Source organism: Equus caballus, chromosome 21 (assembly GCF_041296265.1).
Source record: "Equus caballus isolate H_3958 breed thoroughbred chromosome 21, TB-T2T, whole genome shotgun sequence".
NCBI lineage: Eukaryota > Metazoa > Chordata > Mammalia > Perissodactyla > Equidae > Equus > Equus caballus.
In genome coordinates, this window is record NC_091704.1 from 32,149,038 (window position 1) to 32,168,032 (window position 18,995).

Below are 18,995 nucleotides of genomic sequence, written 5' to 3' on the forward strand. Positions count from 1 at the left end.
ATCCACTTCTGCCCATTTCTCTCTTAATAAACAAAATGAAGTTTGAATATATATCTTTTAGTTCTCTCTATGCTTTCTGAAATTTGCCAAAAAAACAGAATTTCAGAACTGGTCAAGACCAAATTCCGAGACAGGTAACATGACCATGGGTACCCTTTCATCTCTGCTCTTGTGTTCCTATTTCTCTTAACAGTCCTCATCTGCAAGGATTTATTGTCAGCAAATACCCACCAACATCTCATAGCTCAAGAATATTTTAAGGTGTTGCCACTTTGCAGTGTATTCTCATTTTATTTAAAGTTTCTTAAATAATAAAAAAAACTCTAAAGATTCAGAGGAAGCACCTCTACTGATGAGCTGTCAGTTATGGTGATGGGGATGGAGGCAGTTTGGGAGAGAATATTCTTTGTTCTGTTTAAGTCACACAACATAGGTATCACCTACTCTGGGCACGTGATAGGCTGGCTCTAGGAATGATGTTTTGATTTTGCAATATTGTTGGGTAATTGGTAAGCCCGAAGCCCCTGAACTGCTGCTGCCAGGGGGATGTTTAAAACTGTCACACCAGAAGTGCTAAGGCACATGTATTTCTCCCCAATGTGTGTGTAGGTTGTGCAGGATGTGGCCAGAGAAATATTGTAAAGTTTGGACTTCAATCAGAGAGTACTCTTCTCACTAGAATGAGTTTTAAACACCTCTCTGAAGAAGCAAAGAACCCAAAGAGTGAGGGCCCCAGAAACAGTATGGGCTTCCAGTTCACGGATTGTCCTAACACACACACATTTCCAGGTAATATGTATTAAAAATATAAGAAGCCAGGCAGTGAGGTAGCATGATGTTGAGGAAGAAAGTCCTTCTCTAAGTGACATTTCCCATGTTACTAACTGCCAGACACCTGCTGTAAGAACAATTCTTATGCAATCAGAAGTCTTAAAAAAAAAAGTGTTCTTGTGACAGGATCCAAGCCAGCAGGTTGTAGCACCAGGTGACAGTATGCAAAGAGACCAACCCAAACTAAAGCCAAGGATGCTTGTCGTGGGATCTACATCAAGGTGCTCCTAGTGTTTTATAAGATGAGAAGTTTTTTAATAATTCATAGTTTAGGGAAGAAGGAAAACTCTCCTCGCAGACCAGTCAGCTTTCCATCTAGAACACTCTTCATCGTTTGTTCTTCAGGCTTTTATTCCTAGAATGTTGTTTTGTGAAAGTGTCAGAAGAGATCCAGAGAGAGAGAGGAGACTGGGGATGACAAATTGTTGTGTGCATCCAAATAACCAATTCTCTTAGAGAAGAGAGTCAGAAAAATTGATGTAAAATTTCTGGGTCAAAACCCAACATGTGGTAAACCTGAATTTTATTTAAAAATAATTTTCTGGGGGAAATCTCTTCATTCTCAAGTTTTAAAGTAGTATTAATAACCATTGGCAACAACTGGCATCTTGAACTATATTTTTAACTTAAATAAAAATTACTCTTCTGATGGGAAAACGAGGAATAAAAGAAGAAGGCAGCCAGTGTTTTGCCAAGTGCATCAGAGCGAAGCCAAGACTCCATAATAATTTAGCAATGGAGGCTTAGTCCCTGCTGAAATTCATTTTATAGACAGAGAATCAAGTCCTGGACGCGAAACAAGATCAACATGGAACATACATAGAAGGATGATCAGAATGTGGACAATGCAAATAAGAGACAAGTCTACAACAGGGAATATTCTGTTTTCTCCAGTTCATTAGTCAACACAAAGCTTATACCTGAAGCCTTACCAGTAATGCTATTTTAGTATTCATATGTGTTTTTATATATGTATTTTTCAAGGTGACTGTTTAGTAAACTTGATATAATTGGATTCAATCATTATCAACAGATTCTTTTACAGTCTAAAGTCCTGAGTTAAAGAAACAGCCTACGTAGGGTTACCAGGGCAGAACAAAACCCATCTGAGTCACAAGTCATACTTCTGGTGTCCATAATGTACTCCTTTCAGGATGTGGCTTAACAAAGCATATATGTCTGCTTGGACCACAAGTGTTAGAACCACAGGATGTTATTGCTGAAAGACACCTGTTTCAATCAGATGCTGTCAGGAAATAGAATCTGACTCAGGTGGCTCGAATGAAGAGACTTTAGCAAAGAGACTACTCAGCGAGGTGTGGGCAGGGCAAAGGACTTGAGGCACCCAGGGATAAGCAGCAGCAGGAAGCCATTGCTGCTTCTGATAACCCAGTGAGAGCTGAGCCGTGGATGAGGTGCCCGACAGGAGCTGTAGGCGTGGAGGGATGCAGCCCCTGCCATATATGCAGGCCAAACCAGGGAGGGAGTAGGGAATAAATACTACTGCCCCTCTCCCCTCCTCTGAGCCTCTGTAGGTGCCTCCCATAGGCCAAACCCAACCAGAAGCCAGAAGGCAAGGGAGTCAGGGTGATGTCGTCCACAGAGGACATGGAACAGGGCAGGAAAGGGCAGATATTGGATTTGGAGTGGGTAGGGCAAATGGCGAAAAACCACACGGTACCTTAGGAATCTGTTCTTTGTGCTCAGATTTGAAACTCCAAATCCTTTCTTTGTCTAACCCTAGACAGGGCCCAGATGGACATGTGGGCAGCAGGTATGCGACTGTACGAAGCAGCTTACACCTCGTAGAGGTGAGTGCTCACTTGTTAAAGGTGAGCAGACTGGCCTCCCCCAAAAAAGAGACGGATTCTTCAGGAAACCTGGATGCCTCAGTGCCTATGGCAACCAGTCCTGATCAGCCTCTGATCATGCCAGGAGAGGGGCTGATGCTTCCTCAACCGCTAATGCTTATAGGGGGATTCTGCAGCTAGCTTGTGACTTCCTAGACCTGCAAGACTCAGTCCTCAGCCTCCATCATGCCAAGAAAGACTAGCTTCTCCCCAAGCATGAATCCTGAGCTGGTGGGATAGGGCTGGAGTTGAGGTATTGATGTGTCATGTTATACTTGTGTCCAGTCCGTGATCATACCAGGTGAGGAGAAGGGGCTTCCTTCCTAATCATGCAGCCCAAAGTCTAGCTCTGTTTGACTTTCGTTGCGCTGCTCTAGGGTGGGCCATGAGGAAATTGATCCCGTCTCCCAGTGAACTCTGCTCTGTCAGACCTGGTGCCTGTGCACTACTTTACCAGTCGCCCTTGTTTGCAAGAAACCCAGACAGGAACTGACAGGGTAGCATGGGTGGCAACAAAGCTCCCACAGCAGACATTGAGTCCTCTTGTTCCGCATCCTCCAGCCAGCATCTCCTTTAATCAGTTGCATGCCAGCTCATGAGGCCAAGACGGCTGTACAATACTCACCTACGTTGCTTTGCAAAGTGAGGTGATCAGTGGGATGAGCATTGAGTGTTATGACCCAGCTTGTGTAACATCAGTGTGACACCTAGTCTGTGGGTGGTGGGCAGACCTCACAATGGGACAAAGAATCAAACAGGAAAAGCAAAATAGATGTGCCCATAAAAAAACAGTTACATAGCACCCTTGAATAAATTAGTAATATTTATTTGTGGTGTACTGCAAGTTGCTCAATTATGTCCTATTTATTTCTGATTGCTGTGCAAGTTGCTCAGTTATGTTTTTAATCCCTTCATCCTCAGTAAGGTTTTGACTTCCATTCATTTTGTTTGGGGGAGAGTATTGTGGGAAAATGTGGCTTTTTATTATTCCACTGAAGCCCACTTTGTCAGGGATCCAAGTGGCCATAGCAACTAAATCTCCTGTTGACTCTTCCTCTAGACTCAATCCCTGAAAATTAGTCGGAGCGGATTATGGTGAGCCTTGTGAAATGCATCTTTCGGTTTCAGAGGGGCAGAGAGCTGGAAGGCTCATCCGTTCTTTGATCCTCCATGACTTCTCTGATCCTGCGAGTCTGAGTGACTCATCTCATCCGAGGTCTTGTTGTTTCACTGCCTTGGAAACTGTGGGCTGTTAAAAATAAGATCCATTCCTGGCCGCCTTGGCCTTCAGCCTCAAGGCTGGATTCTGCAGACCCCAGAGCCCCCAGAACTCTGGACCAATGCTTGAGGGCTCTTTCCACATGTGCAAGACCGTGTCTGTAAAAATAAACCACTTTAACACTTTGGGGTTAAATTGACTGTTTATTGTATGAATTAAGCTTCATCCACACCCTCGCCTCCTCCCCGCCCCCCCAAGTAAATGGGATCAAAGAGTTTAGTGGGTAGACACAGCCTGAGCTTCTGTCACTTCCCGGGGACGTTCTCCATCCCTTTTTTCCATTGTGTACATCCACTTGGGTGCTCTAAGGAGACCAGAGATCATGAGGTCATGGAGAACCAGGGCAGGAGGAGGTGTCTGGTGGAGCCCCAGCCCAAGGCCATGTTGTTATCAGCATATTTTGAGTGCGCACTACTTGCCAGGCATCGGGCTCTGGGTGTCAGTTTAGCCCTATGAAGTAGGTCTTCTCATGTATTTTTGCATCTGGGGAAATCAAGGCTTAGAGATTTAGATGTTGCGCTCAGTCTATACTGTTAATAAATTGTACACTCAGGATTCAAACTCAAGTGATCTGACCCCAAATCATATGTTCTTAGCCACTTCTCTATATGGTGAAATAAATTTGCTACTTCCACCTCTCTTTACTTCTTGACAGAGGAGCTGGGGTCACGGGGAGTGGTGGGCTTGGGGCAGGCGGGAGTAGCGGGGTAGAAGACACAGGGCAGAAAGGAAAAGGATCTGATAAACTTTTCCATAAATGGGTTAGTGAGGTAATGTTAGAGCTGCCTCTAGCATTTCAATTTTAGAAGAGGATGAAGTGAGAGAGCGTTCTTTAAAGCACTGCTCCTTGAGAGCTTGGGCAGAGTGGGAGAAAACTGGAGAGCAGGGAGGTCCGTCCCGTCCACTCTCACTTGGAGGGCTGGGGCTCGTGAGGCTGTCTCTGAAGTTCGCTTGTTTCTTCTTAGAGGCTATGCCATTTCTTGAGCCCCTCGGAAGTGCTGGACCTGAGCCAAGGATTGTGAAGACCACACAATGATCATAAAATGTTTCCTGCTCGTGGAACTAGAGGGCCCCTGCAGGTAAAGGATGGTGCTAGGTGTGCTAAATGCCAAGCTGGGTGAGGGATCCCTTCTGGCCTGGAGGAGCTCAGCTAGGGCATCACACAGGCCCTGGCATCCCAGCCTCGGGGGCTGAAGTGTTTTGATGGCTAGAGAAAAGAGGCTAAGCAGGTGCATGGTGGAGGAGCCCCAGGCCCAGGCCGCATTTGTCTTCTATTGTGGACACATATGCCTACAATCTGGTCATTTTTATTTTCTATGAAGACAAATATTTAGTAACTTACTAAACTGTATATACTAATGTTGTATGGCTACTATAGGGCAAGGTTAAAAAATAAAAGTTTAAAAAACATTTAGTTATAAATGGCAAAATTCCAAGTTATTAAATGTTTCTTAACCTGGTTTCTTTGGCAGCTGAGTGAACAACTCATCCTGAACCACTTTTTTTAAAAAGATTAGCGCTCAAGCTAACATCTGTTGCCAATCTTCTTTTTTTTCCTTCTTCTCCCCTAAAGACCCCCAGTACATAGTTGTATGTTCTAGTTGTGAGTGCCTCTGGTTGTGCTATGTGGGACGCCACCTCAGCATGGCCTGATGAGTGGTACTAGCTCTGCGCCTGGGATCTGAACTGGTGAAACCCTGGGCCGCCAAAGTGGAGCGCGTGAATTTAACCACTCGCCACAGGGCCGGCCCCCGAAACACTTCTTAAGTTGGACTTTTCCTAGCTCTAAGCTCAGAGGTCTGGTGTATATAGGGCTTGAGGAGCTTTCTGGAGCCACATTTGTTGCTTCAACCTGTTTCTCCTCTTTTCAGGTACTAAAGGCCTTTGACTATCTGGTTATTCTCACGGCCCTAGCAGTGGGACTGATGTGGAGAAGAGCCTTACTTTGTGTTTTGAAGCAAAACGGACTCTCCTAATGGAGTGTGAAGTGCTCTGATGACGCATCCGCCCCTCAAAGGAGAGGCATGTCTTCCTGCAGCAGGTTTGCGTGGCTTTGCAATTGCAAGTGAACAGTTTTGAAGACTCACCGTGTAGGATTGTTCCACAGAGTGAATCTCTCACAATTTTTGTTGTTGCTGCTGTTGCTTTTATGGGTTGTGTGTGTGTGTGTGTTAACCAGTTAGGAAGGGTTGTTGTGGCAAGCATGCCACATGTGCTATCCCTTTTTCCAACAGCTTTACTAAGTGGTTTCCTCTCAGGTTCCTTCAAAAGTGCCTGGCAGATATTTCCTGGTAGGCTCAGACACCCTACATTTTCTTATCAATATAGGTTCTTGTCTGGATGTAGGATGCTTGAAAGGCAATTAGTCATGGCCTTATTTTTAGTTCCATTATTTTAAGTTCATAAAGTGAAGGCATTAATACTACAAAATCACCATGGGTCAGTGCTTATTAAATTATCCGTTTGTAATAACTGTTGATCCCTAATAGACTAGCTTTCTAGCCTAGACCGCATGAAGGTTGAAATTTTGATTTGCCATCTTGAGAACACTTTGAATACAGAAAGCCAAAAGTCCTTTGGATTCCTTTCATTCTTGGAGACATTGTTTGGTGTTTTATTCAGTGAGTACTTCCTAAATATGTTTACAAAGGAGACAGGCTCAGCATGTTGTCTGGAAGTGGTTGTGTGCACACAGGTTCATGATCCACTGTTAGAAATGTAAGCTGAGTGTGTGCACACGTGCATGTGTGTGTACTTTGGAATTGCATGGGATATTAAACTTGGGCTTTCGGTACCTATATCTCACTCTCACTCAGACCAGATCACCTCTAGTCTGATCAAGTTAAGATGATGTTTATCAGGCAGCTTGCAAGAGCAAGGTCTTTGACTTCATCATGCACAGTTCTAGCAGAAGCCTAGAGAGGGGCAAACAGTTCATTCTACTGCTAAGCAAACTGTTCATGGTGAGTTGATAAAAATAAAAGCAGGTCTATTTATTTAGGCAACTACTGTATTTCACTGAATCTAAGATTTTCTCAGTATGATATGTGCCATTATTTTATATATCATTAAGCGAGAAAAATAATTCTTCTAATTAAACTCTAACATACTGCTTTTATATCACTAGAATTTTTATTTCTACTTACGGAAAGCACTCTTTTAGGCTTATTTGGACATAGCTTTCTATCATTTAGAATTTTTGAACATTATAGAAAGGAAAATATAAATTCAATAAATTGGCTAAAATATTCCTAAATGGCTCCGTTTTCATATCTGGTCCTTCTGATCATGTATCAATGTCATGTCTTTTTCACAGAATATAGGTCCTTGGGCCACTGAGATCATCAGTAATCACAATCAGAAAATGTAGCATTTCTTAAAAGATAGCTCCACTACTCTCTTCAAGAGTCTCTTCCAAGTGACTGGCACTCAACTGCAAGTTTTGATGTGCACATATAGGCAATGACAATGATGTCATAATGGCCATATCCCAACTTCAGTGATGTTAATGTGTCAAGATGCATGTCTTAGATACAGTGACATATGCTCAAAAATTTGAAGTGCATAACAGAGTTAAAAATTCTAGGTCAATCCCTCAAAGACAGGCTTTTCCTATCAGAAATCTCCAGAGTAAAGATTAAGTACTAATTCTGCTAGCATGAAGTGATGTGACTGGGAGAAACCATTAGTCTAGAGGTTTCTCAAATTTTTGAGTGTGTCAGAATCAAGTGGCTTACTTGTTAAAAATATTGATTCCCAGGGCCACTTCAGACCCATCAAATTGGAATCCCTGGCTGTGGCATTTTGACAAGCTCCCCAGGACACTCTGATGCAGGTGGTCTGGAGAACTGAGCTCTAATGCACAGTGCACTGAGCTCTGTCTGAGGCACCCTCAGTGTACATTTAGCTCTCAGATTATAGGCCTGGAGACTTCATGAAACCCATGACAGCCAAAAGAAAGCAAGACACTTTTTCAAAGAAAAGAAGGTCACCATGTGCCCTTCATTCAGAACATCCCAGAAAGAAAGGAGCCAAGATATTTTGACACCAGATTAGAGAGTGAGTCTGAAACTGCCAATTCCTTAAAAAAAATTCTTAATAAGGGGCTTGGAAATTATGCTTCTTATTTCTCTTCTTCTAGTGATTACCTTCAACTTTTTTTGTTTTTTTAACATTCAATCATTTATTCCACTCACATGTCATGTAAAGGCCAAGGCTCTTCATCACTAGACAAACTCTGATGAGTCTGGCGAGGGTGGTCCTGATGAATGTTTTATGACATTGTGAAAGGGGTCAGTTTAAGGTTAGGCAAAGGAAGTGCCGTGTTATTAGAGAAGCAAAGTAGCAGAATCATTTCCTATGATTCTTGTATTAATCAGAAATCCCAGTCTTTCCAAAATTCCTAGTGAACATTCCAAATGTCTTAGCAATAACTTCTAACATGACTTTTTAAACCTATGTTCTCTCATGTCAGATAGTTCTAATGTCTAAATGACTTCCCAATGCCTAAGTTAATTCTCTAGTCATTTAGGAAACTGGTGATTAAAAAAACTCTTTTGGCCTCCAAGAGCAGATTGTGAGCTGTTTAGTCATCCCACGCTAGGATGGGTGAGGCAGGCTGCGGAGGACGTGGTGGTCTTCCTCAGCGGGAATGTGGATGCTCAGCCATCATTCTGTGAATTAAGTGAATGAAAAATTACCCCGTCTTGCAGAAGGTGAGTGGAATGGAGGAATGGGTGAGGTCTGAGATAGAGAGCCACAGGCTTATTTTCTTTCACGATAGATAATTTGTCTCATGGAATAAGTAATAATGTTTTACACCTGTATGGTAATTTAGAGTTGACATGTTTTCACATCTACGTTATCCTTTGATCTTCACAACATCTCTTTGAGAAAGGGATGATGTTTCTATCCTTTACATTTTTCTGAAAAAGTGAGTTCATGTCAATCAGGAAGGCTGGTTGGTGTCTTAGCCCAGGACCAACGATGCAGCTGGGACTCAAACTCGTGTCTTCTGGTTCCAAGTTCAGAGCTACTTTTGTTACTCATGTTGCTTGTGGTCTTGTATCAGGGCAGCACCTGGTGCTTCTGAACATGGCTTCATTTTTGGAGGCCGAAGGATACCGTATGACTGGAATCTCTTGCAGATGGGTTCATCGACTCAGAACCCTGATGTGAGAAAAAGCTAGCTGTTAGAAAAACTTGACTGACTCCTCGCTCTAGAACTTGCCAGAATTGAGAGCAAAGAGAAGTAGTCAGCTATGTAGTGAGAACTCCTCACATGCTCCCAAGTCTAGACTTTCTCCCTCTACAGAATTCTAAAGAATTCCTGGCAGTGGGAACCCAAAGTTGAAGTTTCTAGATTTGGCCAAACTTAAAAAACACCCGATTCTGTGTCTGCTTCCTCAGAGGACTCCACTGTAGCCAGAGCTCTGGATATGGTGGCAAAGTTCTCTGAGGGGTGCCCAGAGATGCAGGGTCGAGGTCTGTAGCAGACACTGTGGATGTCATGTCCTTATCTTCTCAACTCCCCTGTGCTCACGGTTCTTATACGGCTGTTTGCTATACGCTACTGTGGTTGCCCCCCAGCTGCCTACAGCCATGATCTGCTCATTCAGACAAATCCCGGTGCAGGCAAGAAGCCAAATTAAAACAGTGGCACTTCGCTTTACTCTCCTGAGCAGGTGTAGTTTTTGAAAATTGCCTGTAACATCGAATCTTCCTTTACTATTAAAATTGTCTTTATTAAGAATTGAAACTTAGAAAACTGGAGAGAGATTTCTTTGGGCAAAATATTTGCTCCAAGATAGAAGATCACTTTTAAAGAATGAAGTAAATCTTTATAAATTTGGACTCTTGATAATGATAGTCATAAGGCCCCTTTTAACTCATTATTAAGGTAGAGAGGAGAGATGGAGTGGCCTAGGGTGTGTGTCATGTGACTTGCCTAAGATCACATAACTTGGTAGTGGCAGAGCTGTTTCTAGAAATTCTGCAAGTTGTTCCTAGGGCAGGAGGCTCTGGAAGGAGTCCCCAGGGCATGTGACAGCTGACCAGTGACTGCTGTAAAGCTCAGTCAGTTTGGCAGATATGTTTCCTCAGGGTCCATTGGCCATGAGGAGCTTCCATGACCTTCTTCTCAGGGTAGGTGTGGTGCTGCCAGACTCAAGGCTGGAAGGTCGAGGACGAAGTTGGTTAGCTGTGCAGGAGCTGACATGACCAGCCTTACGTGCCTGCTCAGACCCCATTCCATCTCAGCTGCTTCTGCTGTCTCTGGAAACCTCTACCTTACTCCTACAAAGAATCACTCAGGGTCTGCAGCTCAGTCCAACCTGTCCAAGAACCTGGGCCTCACTTTGCTCTCCCTGGGGAACACATCGGTGCCCATTTTAACTTACTGCTCTCTGAAAATAACTCTGGGAAACTATTGGTTACATTTACATGCTTATTAAGTAGTAAGTTCTTATTATGCGCTAGACTTTGCTCTAGGTGCATGCAAAATTGCCATCAGCTGGTGTCCAAGCAGGAGAACTTTCAGATGGTACTAAAAACAAAATCAAAACTGAAAGTCTTATACACCTAAATTTCTTCACTTGCCCCTTGGAAATTTTCACCTTCAAGGCTGGCTTCAGAATTCAATTTAAATCAAATCTCTCTGGTAAAGAGTTTTGTGAGGAAGGCACAGTAAGCATCGGACAATTTGACTTGACATGAGGGTTTGGAACCTTTCCAGAGCCTTTCCCACTTTGCCTATCCAGAAAAAATTCTTGTTATTTGGTTACTAGCAATTGTAATGTGCAAAATAAAGCAAAAAATCCAATGCACATTACCTAGGCTTATTTTCTGTCTTGACAGAATATGAAGTTTAAGCAAAATTCATCACAATGGTGTTTGAAATGAACAGGGTGTCCTGGGCTAGTATTTACTTTTATCATTTCTCTGGACCCCACTGCAGAGGCTGCATACTGTCCTTTGGATCCCGAGATGGTGTGGTTTGACCTACTACAGCCTGAACTCGCATTTTCAGAGTTGAGAAATGCTTTATGTGATTCCCCCAGGCCTTTTTCACTCTTTGATTTGATAAATGATGAACCGGCAGAGCAAGGTTAGAGATTGCCAGCCCCAGCACAAAGCAAACCAATCAGGGTGGACCTCATGTCCTCATCATTAACAGCTTTAACTTTGCCTTATTTTTTTTTGCTGTCGTCCCCTTGCTGACTCATGCTCTGATTTCCTAACCCTTTGTGGTCATTGCTAATTTTCCTCAGAAAATTGGTTGATCTGGGCTTAAGGTTTGGAAAGACAGAAATACAACTACGTAAAAGTCCCATAGGTATTGTGCTGAGACAGAGTTTTTGTCGGGCCTTGGAAGAAATTGAAGATTCCCCAAGAATGAGTAGTTAGGTACCATGTATTGAGATAGTTCCACCATTTATGAACTCTGTTGAGCATATTTTCTTCACTCTTCCGTGTGTTGTGTTTTGGTTTACTCTTGTTGGGATTTGATACCTTCGACTTCCATCTTCTTTCTGTTTAGCTGTCATTTACTAAAGGTGTCATCCATTTTTGGAAATGCAGAAGGTGGTTGTCCACCAGCTCCTCTTCTCCTTCTTTCCCTCACCACTTACAATGTTGACATTCAAGGGCTTTTATTATTTCTATCTTAGGTTCCTATAAAAGATCAGAAAGTTCTTACCCTTTTATTCTGTTTTTATTCACTGCCAACTTTATGATGATTATATTTTTAAAATGAAGAATAGCCACCATTTATTGAATGAATGATAGACACTTTCCATCACTTATTTTATCAATCCTAACAATAGCCCTGTAAAGAAGGTGTTATTAACCTCACTGTACATCATGATGAAATGGAGGCTTAGAGACATTAAAATAAGTTTCCAAGTCCCTTAGGTAGTAAGTGGCAGAGCAGAGATTCGAATCCAGCACTGTCAGAATCCAAAATTTTTAGCAGGACTGAACAGGTGACAGACTGCATCTAGTCCACAAGAAATGAGGGCACATATAAACTTTTCTAGTTTGAATGAAATACTGGTCAACATTTAGAAATTAAGGTATTACATTAAAACGTTTGTATTCCAGCTTCTCTTTAAAAAAATTAGATTGGGCACAGTGGGCTCATAATCTTGCATGGCAGCAGTCACTGGCCCTAAGGAGTGGATGCTTCCCTTAGTGGAGTCACGTACTCTCAGGTGGACAAAATCCACTCTTTTCCACTACACTATACCTGGCATAGGTTACTGCCTCACTCACTTGGGTCACCTGTTGGGCACCTACCTGCGTTTCACTTTGTGATCCCTGTTCTAGTCTTTAAAGACAGTCTGTCTCAGAGTTGGAGGCCCGGCTTCACCATTTGCTAACTGTGTGGCCTTGGACAAGTTACTTAACCACCCTAGGCCTCCATTTTCTCATCACTAAGATGGGAATAAGGATAATGCCTAGCTCTTGAGGCTGTTTTGAAGGTTAAATGCAATAATCCATATCAAGTGCTCAGCATGGTGTTTGGCATATAGCAAGATATCTATAATGGTTAGGTGTTATTATTAACCACTATTACAGTTAACCACTCTCTCCCCAGAAAGTGGTGTTCAGCAAAGTTTGAACAAGAAACCTTTCCCAGGGTCAGCCTAAACTGTGAACTAGGCCATCAGAACCATTGGCCATTGGAGGCATGATTGTGTTGTAATAGGCGAAAGAGTGTGTGTCTTTGACATTAGACTGACGTGGTTCAAGTTTGATCTCTGAAATTATGGGGACCTTGGGAAAGTTATTTAACCTCTTTCTGACTCAGTTTCCTCATTTGCAAAATGAGCATGATAATAGTGTCTATTTCATAAGGTTGTGGTGAGGAGCAAGTGAGTTAATACATGTAAAATGCTTCAGAATGGTGCTTGGCACATATTATGCACCGAGTGAACATTCCCCACTATTGAAAACGATAAATCAGAGTGTGCCATTTGCTAAGTATGTGTTTCCTTCTGGGGAGATGCAGCTAGAATATTTCAAATTGGATTGTCATGGAAACTGGGAAATTTCCAAGCTAAAACTCTTGCCTTCATTTCCCACCTCCTCAATTTCCTGCGGTCTGGATTCTGTTCCCTCCATCCTCCTAAAATTGCACTTTTGAAGGCTAATCATCAAGTCACATCCCATGGCCTCTGCCTCGTCTTCTAGAAGGGACAGGAATTTTAGGGATCAACTAGCCTACATCATCACTTCTCAGAAGAGGAGGCTGAGGCTGAGAGGTCCTGGCGTTTGCCCATCACTAATTTGCAACAGATCAAGAGTTCTGAACTTTATTGGGATGTGAATTTATTAGATAACAGTGGGTTTATATCTATTTTGACAAGTGGGTCGGGGGGCTTGGAATCCAACCTGTGGCTGCTGTAAGAATTCTCCTCTCTCCTCTTTCACCTTGCTCTTTCTGCCCCACTAACCTTGCTTAACAAGGCACTGGTCCAGCTAATATTTTTAGAGGGCTGCTCTGTCTTCCCCAGTGGGACCTAGGCCCTGTGACCCTCTATAGCATGAAGACCTTGTTTCTTGACGGGTAATGTTTTCCCTGCTCTGTGACTTGCCTCTATGGGCCACGTTCTGATTTCCCTGCTGGCTCATTTGTTTCCTTGGGCTGCCTGCCTTGTTTGGCGGTTTTTAGTGAGGCCTCTGATAGATGCCAGGAGGTGAGGGGAAGGGCTCTGAATGGGCTCAATCATTGGACAAGCAGACTCGGTGATGGATGAGCCTCCTCTCCAGGGAGTTTTTGGTCAGCAGAAGTCCAACTGATAAGTTTTTCCAGAACTGAGTAACCCAGAAACAGTGCCAGCAACATCTTACCTCTTTTGTGGGTTTTGTATTGATTTTAAAGGAAATTCTCAGCGGCAGTTCCACTCTTACTAGAAATACAGCTACAGCCACAATAAACTTAGATATATGTGATGTGAATTATTTTAGAAATAACATTTGAGGAGATGGATGGGAGGAAGGAAGAGAGGATCTTTAAAAAAATCCCTTTCAAAATATTTTCTTTCTTCTAAGTATTGAAAAGGCACAATATAACCCTTTCTTCTTTCAAATGATCTCATAGCTATTTATTGAGGGGAAATACCAAATGTTTATTTATTTTTTTAAAGAAGCTTCTTCGGTCCTGATGATTCATGTTGATATCATTTTCCTCCGGACTGCAGAGGCTCTGAGACAAAGCGACACCCCAAGTGATATGCCAGTGTCAGAACAATTCCTGTCCTGAAGGAGGTATGCAATCTTCTTTATTCTCCCTTCACAGATGTCCTTGAGCCCTTGAGACGGATGTGAGCGAGTTTTTTAGTCCTCATGCAAAACAACCATCTAAACATAACAGATGACATCAGCTTGGGCTTTTCAATTCCTGGATGGCAGCAGCGTGTTAATCCAGCCTTCATCCTGGATTTCATAAACTAAAACAAGAGAGCCTGGCAGGAGGACAGCGCTGCTGCTGGGTTGAGGAAATTGATGACGGGGAAGCATGCGGGCAACCCAGTGTACTATAAAACTCATAAACGTGTAGGCAGGGGCTCAGCTACCACTTTGGACAGCTGCTTCCTGCCAGCAAAGACCACGCCACTGGAAGCTGAGCCCAAGCCCGAGCCCACGGGGAAACATGAAGAGCCTGTTGCTGCTGACCACACTCCTTGTACCTGCGCACCTGGCGACGGCCTGGAGTACCAAGTATGCGGTGGATTGCCCTGAACGCTGTGACAGTAACGTGTGCAAAAGCAGCCTGCGCTGTAAGAGGACAGTGCTCGACGACTGTGGCTGCTGCCGGGTGTGCGCCGCGGGGCTGGGAGAAACTTGCTACCGAACAGTCTCGGGCATGGATGGCGTGAAGTGTGGCCCGGGGCTGAGGTGTCAGTTTTACAGTGAGGAGGATGATTTTGGTGACGAGTTTGGTATCTGCAAAGGTAACGAGTGACCCCCTTGCTTTTCCCCACCCAGGGCACACTGAGGGCTTTCAGCCAGGGTGGGAAGTGACGAGCCTTTCCTCCTCATGAGGAAGGGGGACAATGCAGGTGGGTTAGGGACAAGCCCCCACACAGGTGTCATAGGGAGAGAGAGGGATAACTGCAAATAGCAACTGAACCCAGTGTGCAGGAAAGCACAGAAGGAAATGCAGTGTTTCACTCAAGTTTAAGAGATTTAAGAAAAAAGTTGCAATGGAAGATTGTTTTGCCTCCTTTTCTAGAAAACTTTAGAAACTTGACAGGTAATCTGTTGTGGATGGTTTAGATGCTCTCTTCTGCAAGGCAGTGATTACAGAGGTCTGCACTAGATAACCTCTTGGAGGGGTATCTAGCCACAGGGTTTAGTGATTCTTTGATCTTGAAAGGGTCCACAGACCAGAGGGCATCTCTCAAGATCGAATATTTCTGATGAACGCTAATGCACTTTGTGAAATAGGGTGGGCTTAAGTCATCTAACAAAATGACTGTCAGTCTTGCAAGAGGTTTCCTGAGGTATGAAACAAACTTCATTCCACTTTATAAAGGTTTCTGGTCATCTAGAAAAATAGCAGATGGTGTAAGACAAACAAAATAACAGTAAAGAGGAATAAAAATTGGAAGTCTATACAGAATGAGGTTGGCAGTCTTACAGACTTAAAAACTTCATTAGGTTGAAATTATAGCTAAACAACGTAGGTAAGCATTTATAGAATTTATTTTAAACTTAGTGACTATAGTTTAAAATGATTAAAATGTTTAGGATCAAAAGAATGGCGATTTTAAAATACTCTCTATATGGATACCTCATGATCTCATCATTAAGAGCTATTATTAAGATGCAACACATATGATATAGCCCTATTTGTCAGTTTTACAACACAAAGAACCTTTTTATTAAAGGGACTGGGAAATTTTAAAATAATTCTTATATTTTATGTATTTAATACAATTGTATGCTTTTATGAATGATAATCATCCAGTATTGAGCTATTGTCGTTAATTCTCCTACCTTTTAGACAAATATTTTATAAATTAATCACATTTTAATCCATAAAACAAACTAAAGGTTAGGAAATAAATACTTGAACTATTTGGAGAATTTTACTTTTTGCTTAGTTTATTTTTGTTTATAGCCAATAAAAGGTAGAATATTGAGCAAATATTTTCTTTGGTGAACATTCACATGTATTTCTTTCAGCTGAATAGGATCTGTATTTTCTGTAAATTACAGGGCTTATCAGCCAAGAAAACAGTACTTCACATAAGGAAATTAGGGAGGAAGTGGTTAACACAATCATTCTTATGATATAGCAAGTATATGCAGTGGATTGCTTTTTCTCTTGGCATAACAATCTCCTCTGTAAATGTGATTGTAAGTGCACAGTCACACATGGGTAAAGAAACAAAATGTAAGGCATGCGAAGTCTTTAGTACTCTAGTATTCTACTGAATGATTGAGGTAGCTGTCAATGAGATATATTTTAAAAAGATATCTAGGATTGCTCTTTTTGGCATCCTTAAGATTGCAAGCAATTTCAGTTTCGAACATTCTTCTCTCTGCTGGGAATAGAGAGCCTGTGTGAACCTCAGAAACACTAGATAGAGACATTATATTTTGCTATAGGCGAACTCCCTCCTTCAGCTTTTTTACAGAACGTTCCTATGAAAACTGTATACTCTAGCTGCATATCCAGATGTTTTCTAAATATTCAGATGTTCGGCGTTGTGTTGCCAGATATCAGCCAGCCAACACATGTTTATTGAACACCTACCATCTGCCCAGCACTATTCAATACATGGGGAGACAATAGAAGTAGAACTGAGATTTTGACTAAGATTTAGTTTTCAATATCACTGGAGACACAGTCAAATCCCTGTCTTGTGTGCCCTTGTGCAAGAGGCTTTTCCAGGATCCCTTTCAAGGACTGTTCTCCCAGCAGAGAGGTCAGTGTTTAAAACCAGACTCTTCTGCAATCTGAAGGATGCCGAAAAAAGCAATCCTAAACCTCATTTAGAAATAGATTTCATTCATGTCTATCTTGATTGTTCTGTGAAATACTAGATTTGTGAAGGTTCTGACGCCTCACAACTTGTTTCTTTACCCGTATGTGCTTGTACATTTACAAGGACATTCTCATGCCGAGACAATAAATATTCTACATCTAGTCTGCTTGCCTGTTCAAGACTGTCTAGTCTATTGAGATGCTGTTTATGTCATAAAAACCATGCATTTTTGATAAATAAGTTTATCTTCTTTTTCTCAATATAGTATGTTTTAGTCTAAGTATGAAAACATTGAAGCTCTAAAAGCTTCCAGATTTGGGTAGGTATACAAATAAATTCTCAACTTTCTTGTTCATTTAGCATGTTGCATCTTAGCTTTCCAGGGGGTTTAACCAGCGAATCCTCCTAACATCTGGGGAAGTTAGGTAAATTGTGCTGCCATTTTGACAGATAAGGAAGTTGATAAGTGATGGAGCAGATTGAAGATTGATTGCTTGCTTCATGGAGAGCTGGGATGACAGCCCTCTTAGCTCCTGCTTAATTTGAAGCTCTTTCTATACATTTAAAGCAGTAAATTGTCTTGTGAATACTGCAAGGGATTAAAACACAGCATCATATCTTTTAAACTCTTTGAGGAGCTGATGCCTGCGTCTGTTCAATTGCCCACCTTCACTGAGCTGTCACAGAGATAAGCTATGAGAATTGGTCTGTTGCTCTCTCAGCAGAGTAAACAGAATTAAGATACGTTCAAGGATATTGGTTATGCCGTCAACTAAACTTCACGGTGGGGCGCTACAACTGAGGTGCCTATTTTCTGGTCTTTGTGTGGGATTTCACATTTGTGAATTAAAGTTTCAACTTTTAAAGCCTGGGGTTTTTTGAGAATTGGGTTTTATCTAACAGTCAAGATTCATGAGGTTTGTTCAAACCCTGAGGCTATAAGGATGGAGGCTTATGCACAACCAGCAGCTCCCTCTAAACCTTCCCTTTGTCCTCAGACTGCCCCTACGGCACCTTCGGGATGGAATGCAAAGAGACCTGCAACTGTCAGTCAGGCATATGCGACAGGGTGACCGGCAAATGTCTGAAATTTCCCTTCTTCCAATTTTCCGTAGCCAAGTCGTCCAACAGGAGATTTGTTTCTCACACAGGTAAGAATTGATTCCAGCATAGACATTGGAACAATAGTTTCATTTTCAGTTTGAATGACTTAAAAAATACTGATGAGTGGAATAAGATGTTGATTTGAATGATTTTGTTTCCTCTATTTTAGTCAGGGGAGAGGTGAGTGGTTGTTGAGTTGGTTGCTGTAGCTGTTTTTTAAAAAGATCTCGTTAGTAATCTTGAAGATGATATAATTTCTCATAAAGTTACCAGTTTATACGGAGGACAAATATGATTGATTACCAAAAAACCTGTAATAAAAAAATAACCAAGATATACAAAGTTCTTTAAATTCTTTAGGGATCTGTTTTATATACGTAACTAGACAAAACTACTTCTTTCCCAACTTCACATAGAAAAAGCACTCTGCAGAATTTACTGGATGAGGTTTAAGAGCCAAGATAGAAAATATAGAACATTTATTTTTAACCAAGTGGAAGTATTTAAATGGAATAATTCCAAGCATGTATTTTTATGGATTTTGGAAAGGATAAGAACTCGTATCTGTGATTGAAATTTGGGAATTTTGAGTAAAATTGTAGTAATAGTCACATGCTGCTTGTTAGTGCTCGCGTGCTTTCTACACAGTTGTTAGTATATGGGGAATACAGCCTATGAGATGGTGCTATGCATCTATTCGGTTATCTTTTTGGATAAATGGCCAGTATAGTAAAGCTTCATTAAACTGAAAGTAGCTCATTTAAGACAACATGTAGCCACAGCAACTACTGGTATTAACAAATCATACACTTTTCTCCCTTAAATATAAATAGTTGGCAATCCAAACCCATTTTATTTAGTTTTTGTTTCTGGTTCTTTGCTCTTCAAATTAATTACAATTTGAAATATTTGGCAAATGTGCTTATTTCCCAG

At 41.9% G+C, this 18,995-nt stretch overlaps 1 protein-coding gene across 10 annotated transcripts in view; it reads left to right on the forward strand.

Annotated features, from left to right (window-relative positions):
- ESM1 (endothelial cell specific molecule 1) overlaps positions 1-18,995 on the forward strand; it is a 41,642-nt gene that overhangs the window by 9,837 nt on the left and 12,810 nt on the right. For 2 of the 10 annotated variants that reach the window (XR_002802574.2, XM_005604270.4), the window contains exons 2-5: positions 4,926-5,039; positions 5,832-6,001; positions 14,261-14,915; positions 17,957-18,109. Coding sequence is in view for 6 of the 10 variants with exons in the window: in XM_005604270.4 (XP_005604327.1) it covers positions 14,615-14,915; positions 17,957-18,109 (454 nt within the window). In the remaining 4 variants the exon portion in view is untranslated. Of the gene's footprint in view, positions 1-4,925; positions 5,040-5,831; positions 6,002-14,108; positions 14,916-17,956; positions 18,110-18,995 lie in introns of all 10 variants that reach the window. The other 8 variants (XR_011430373.1, XM_070246267.1, XR_011430374.1 and 5 more) reach the window with 5 other exon arrangements.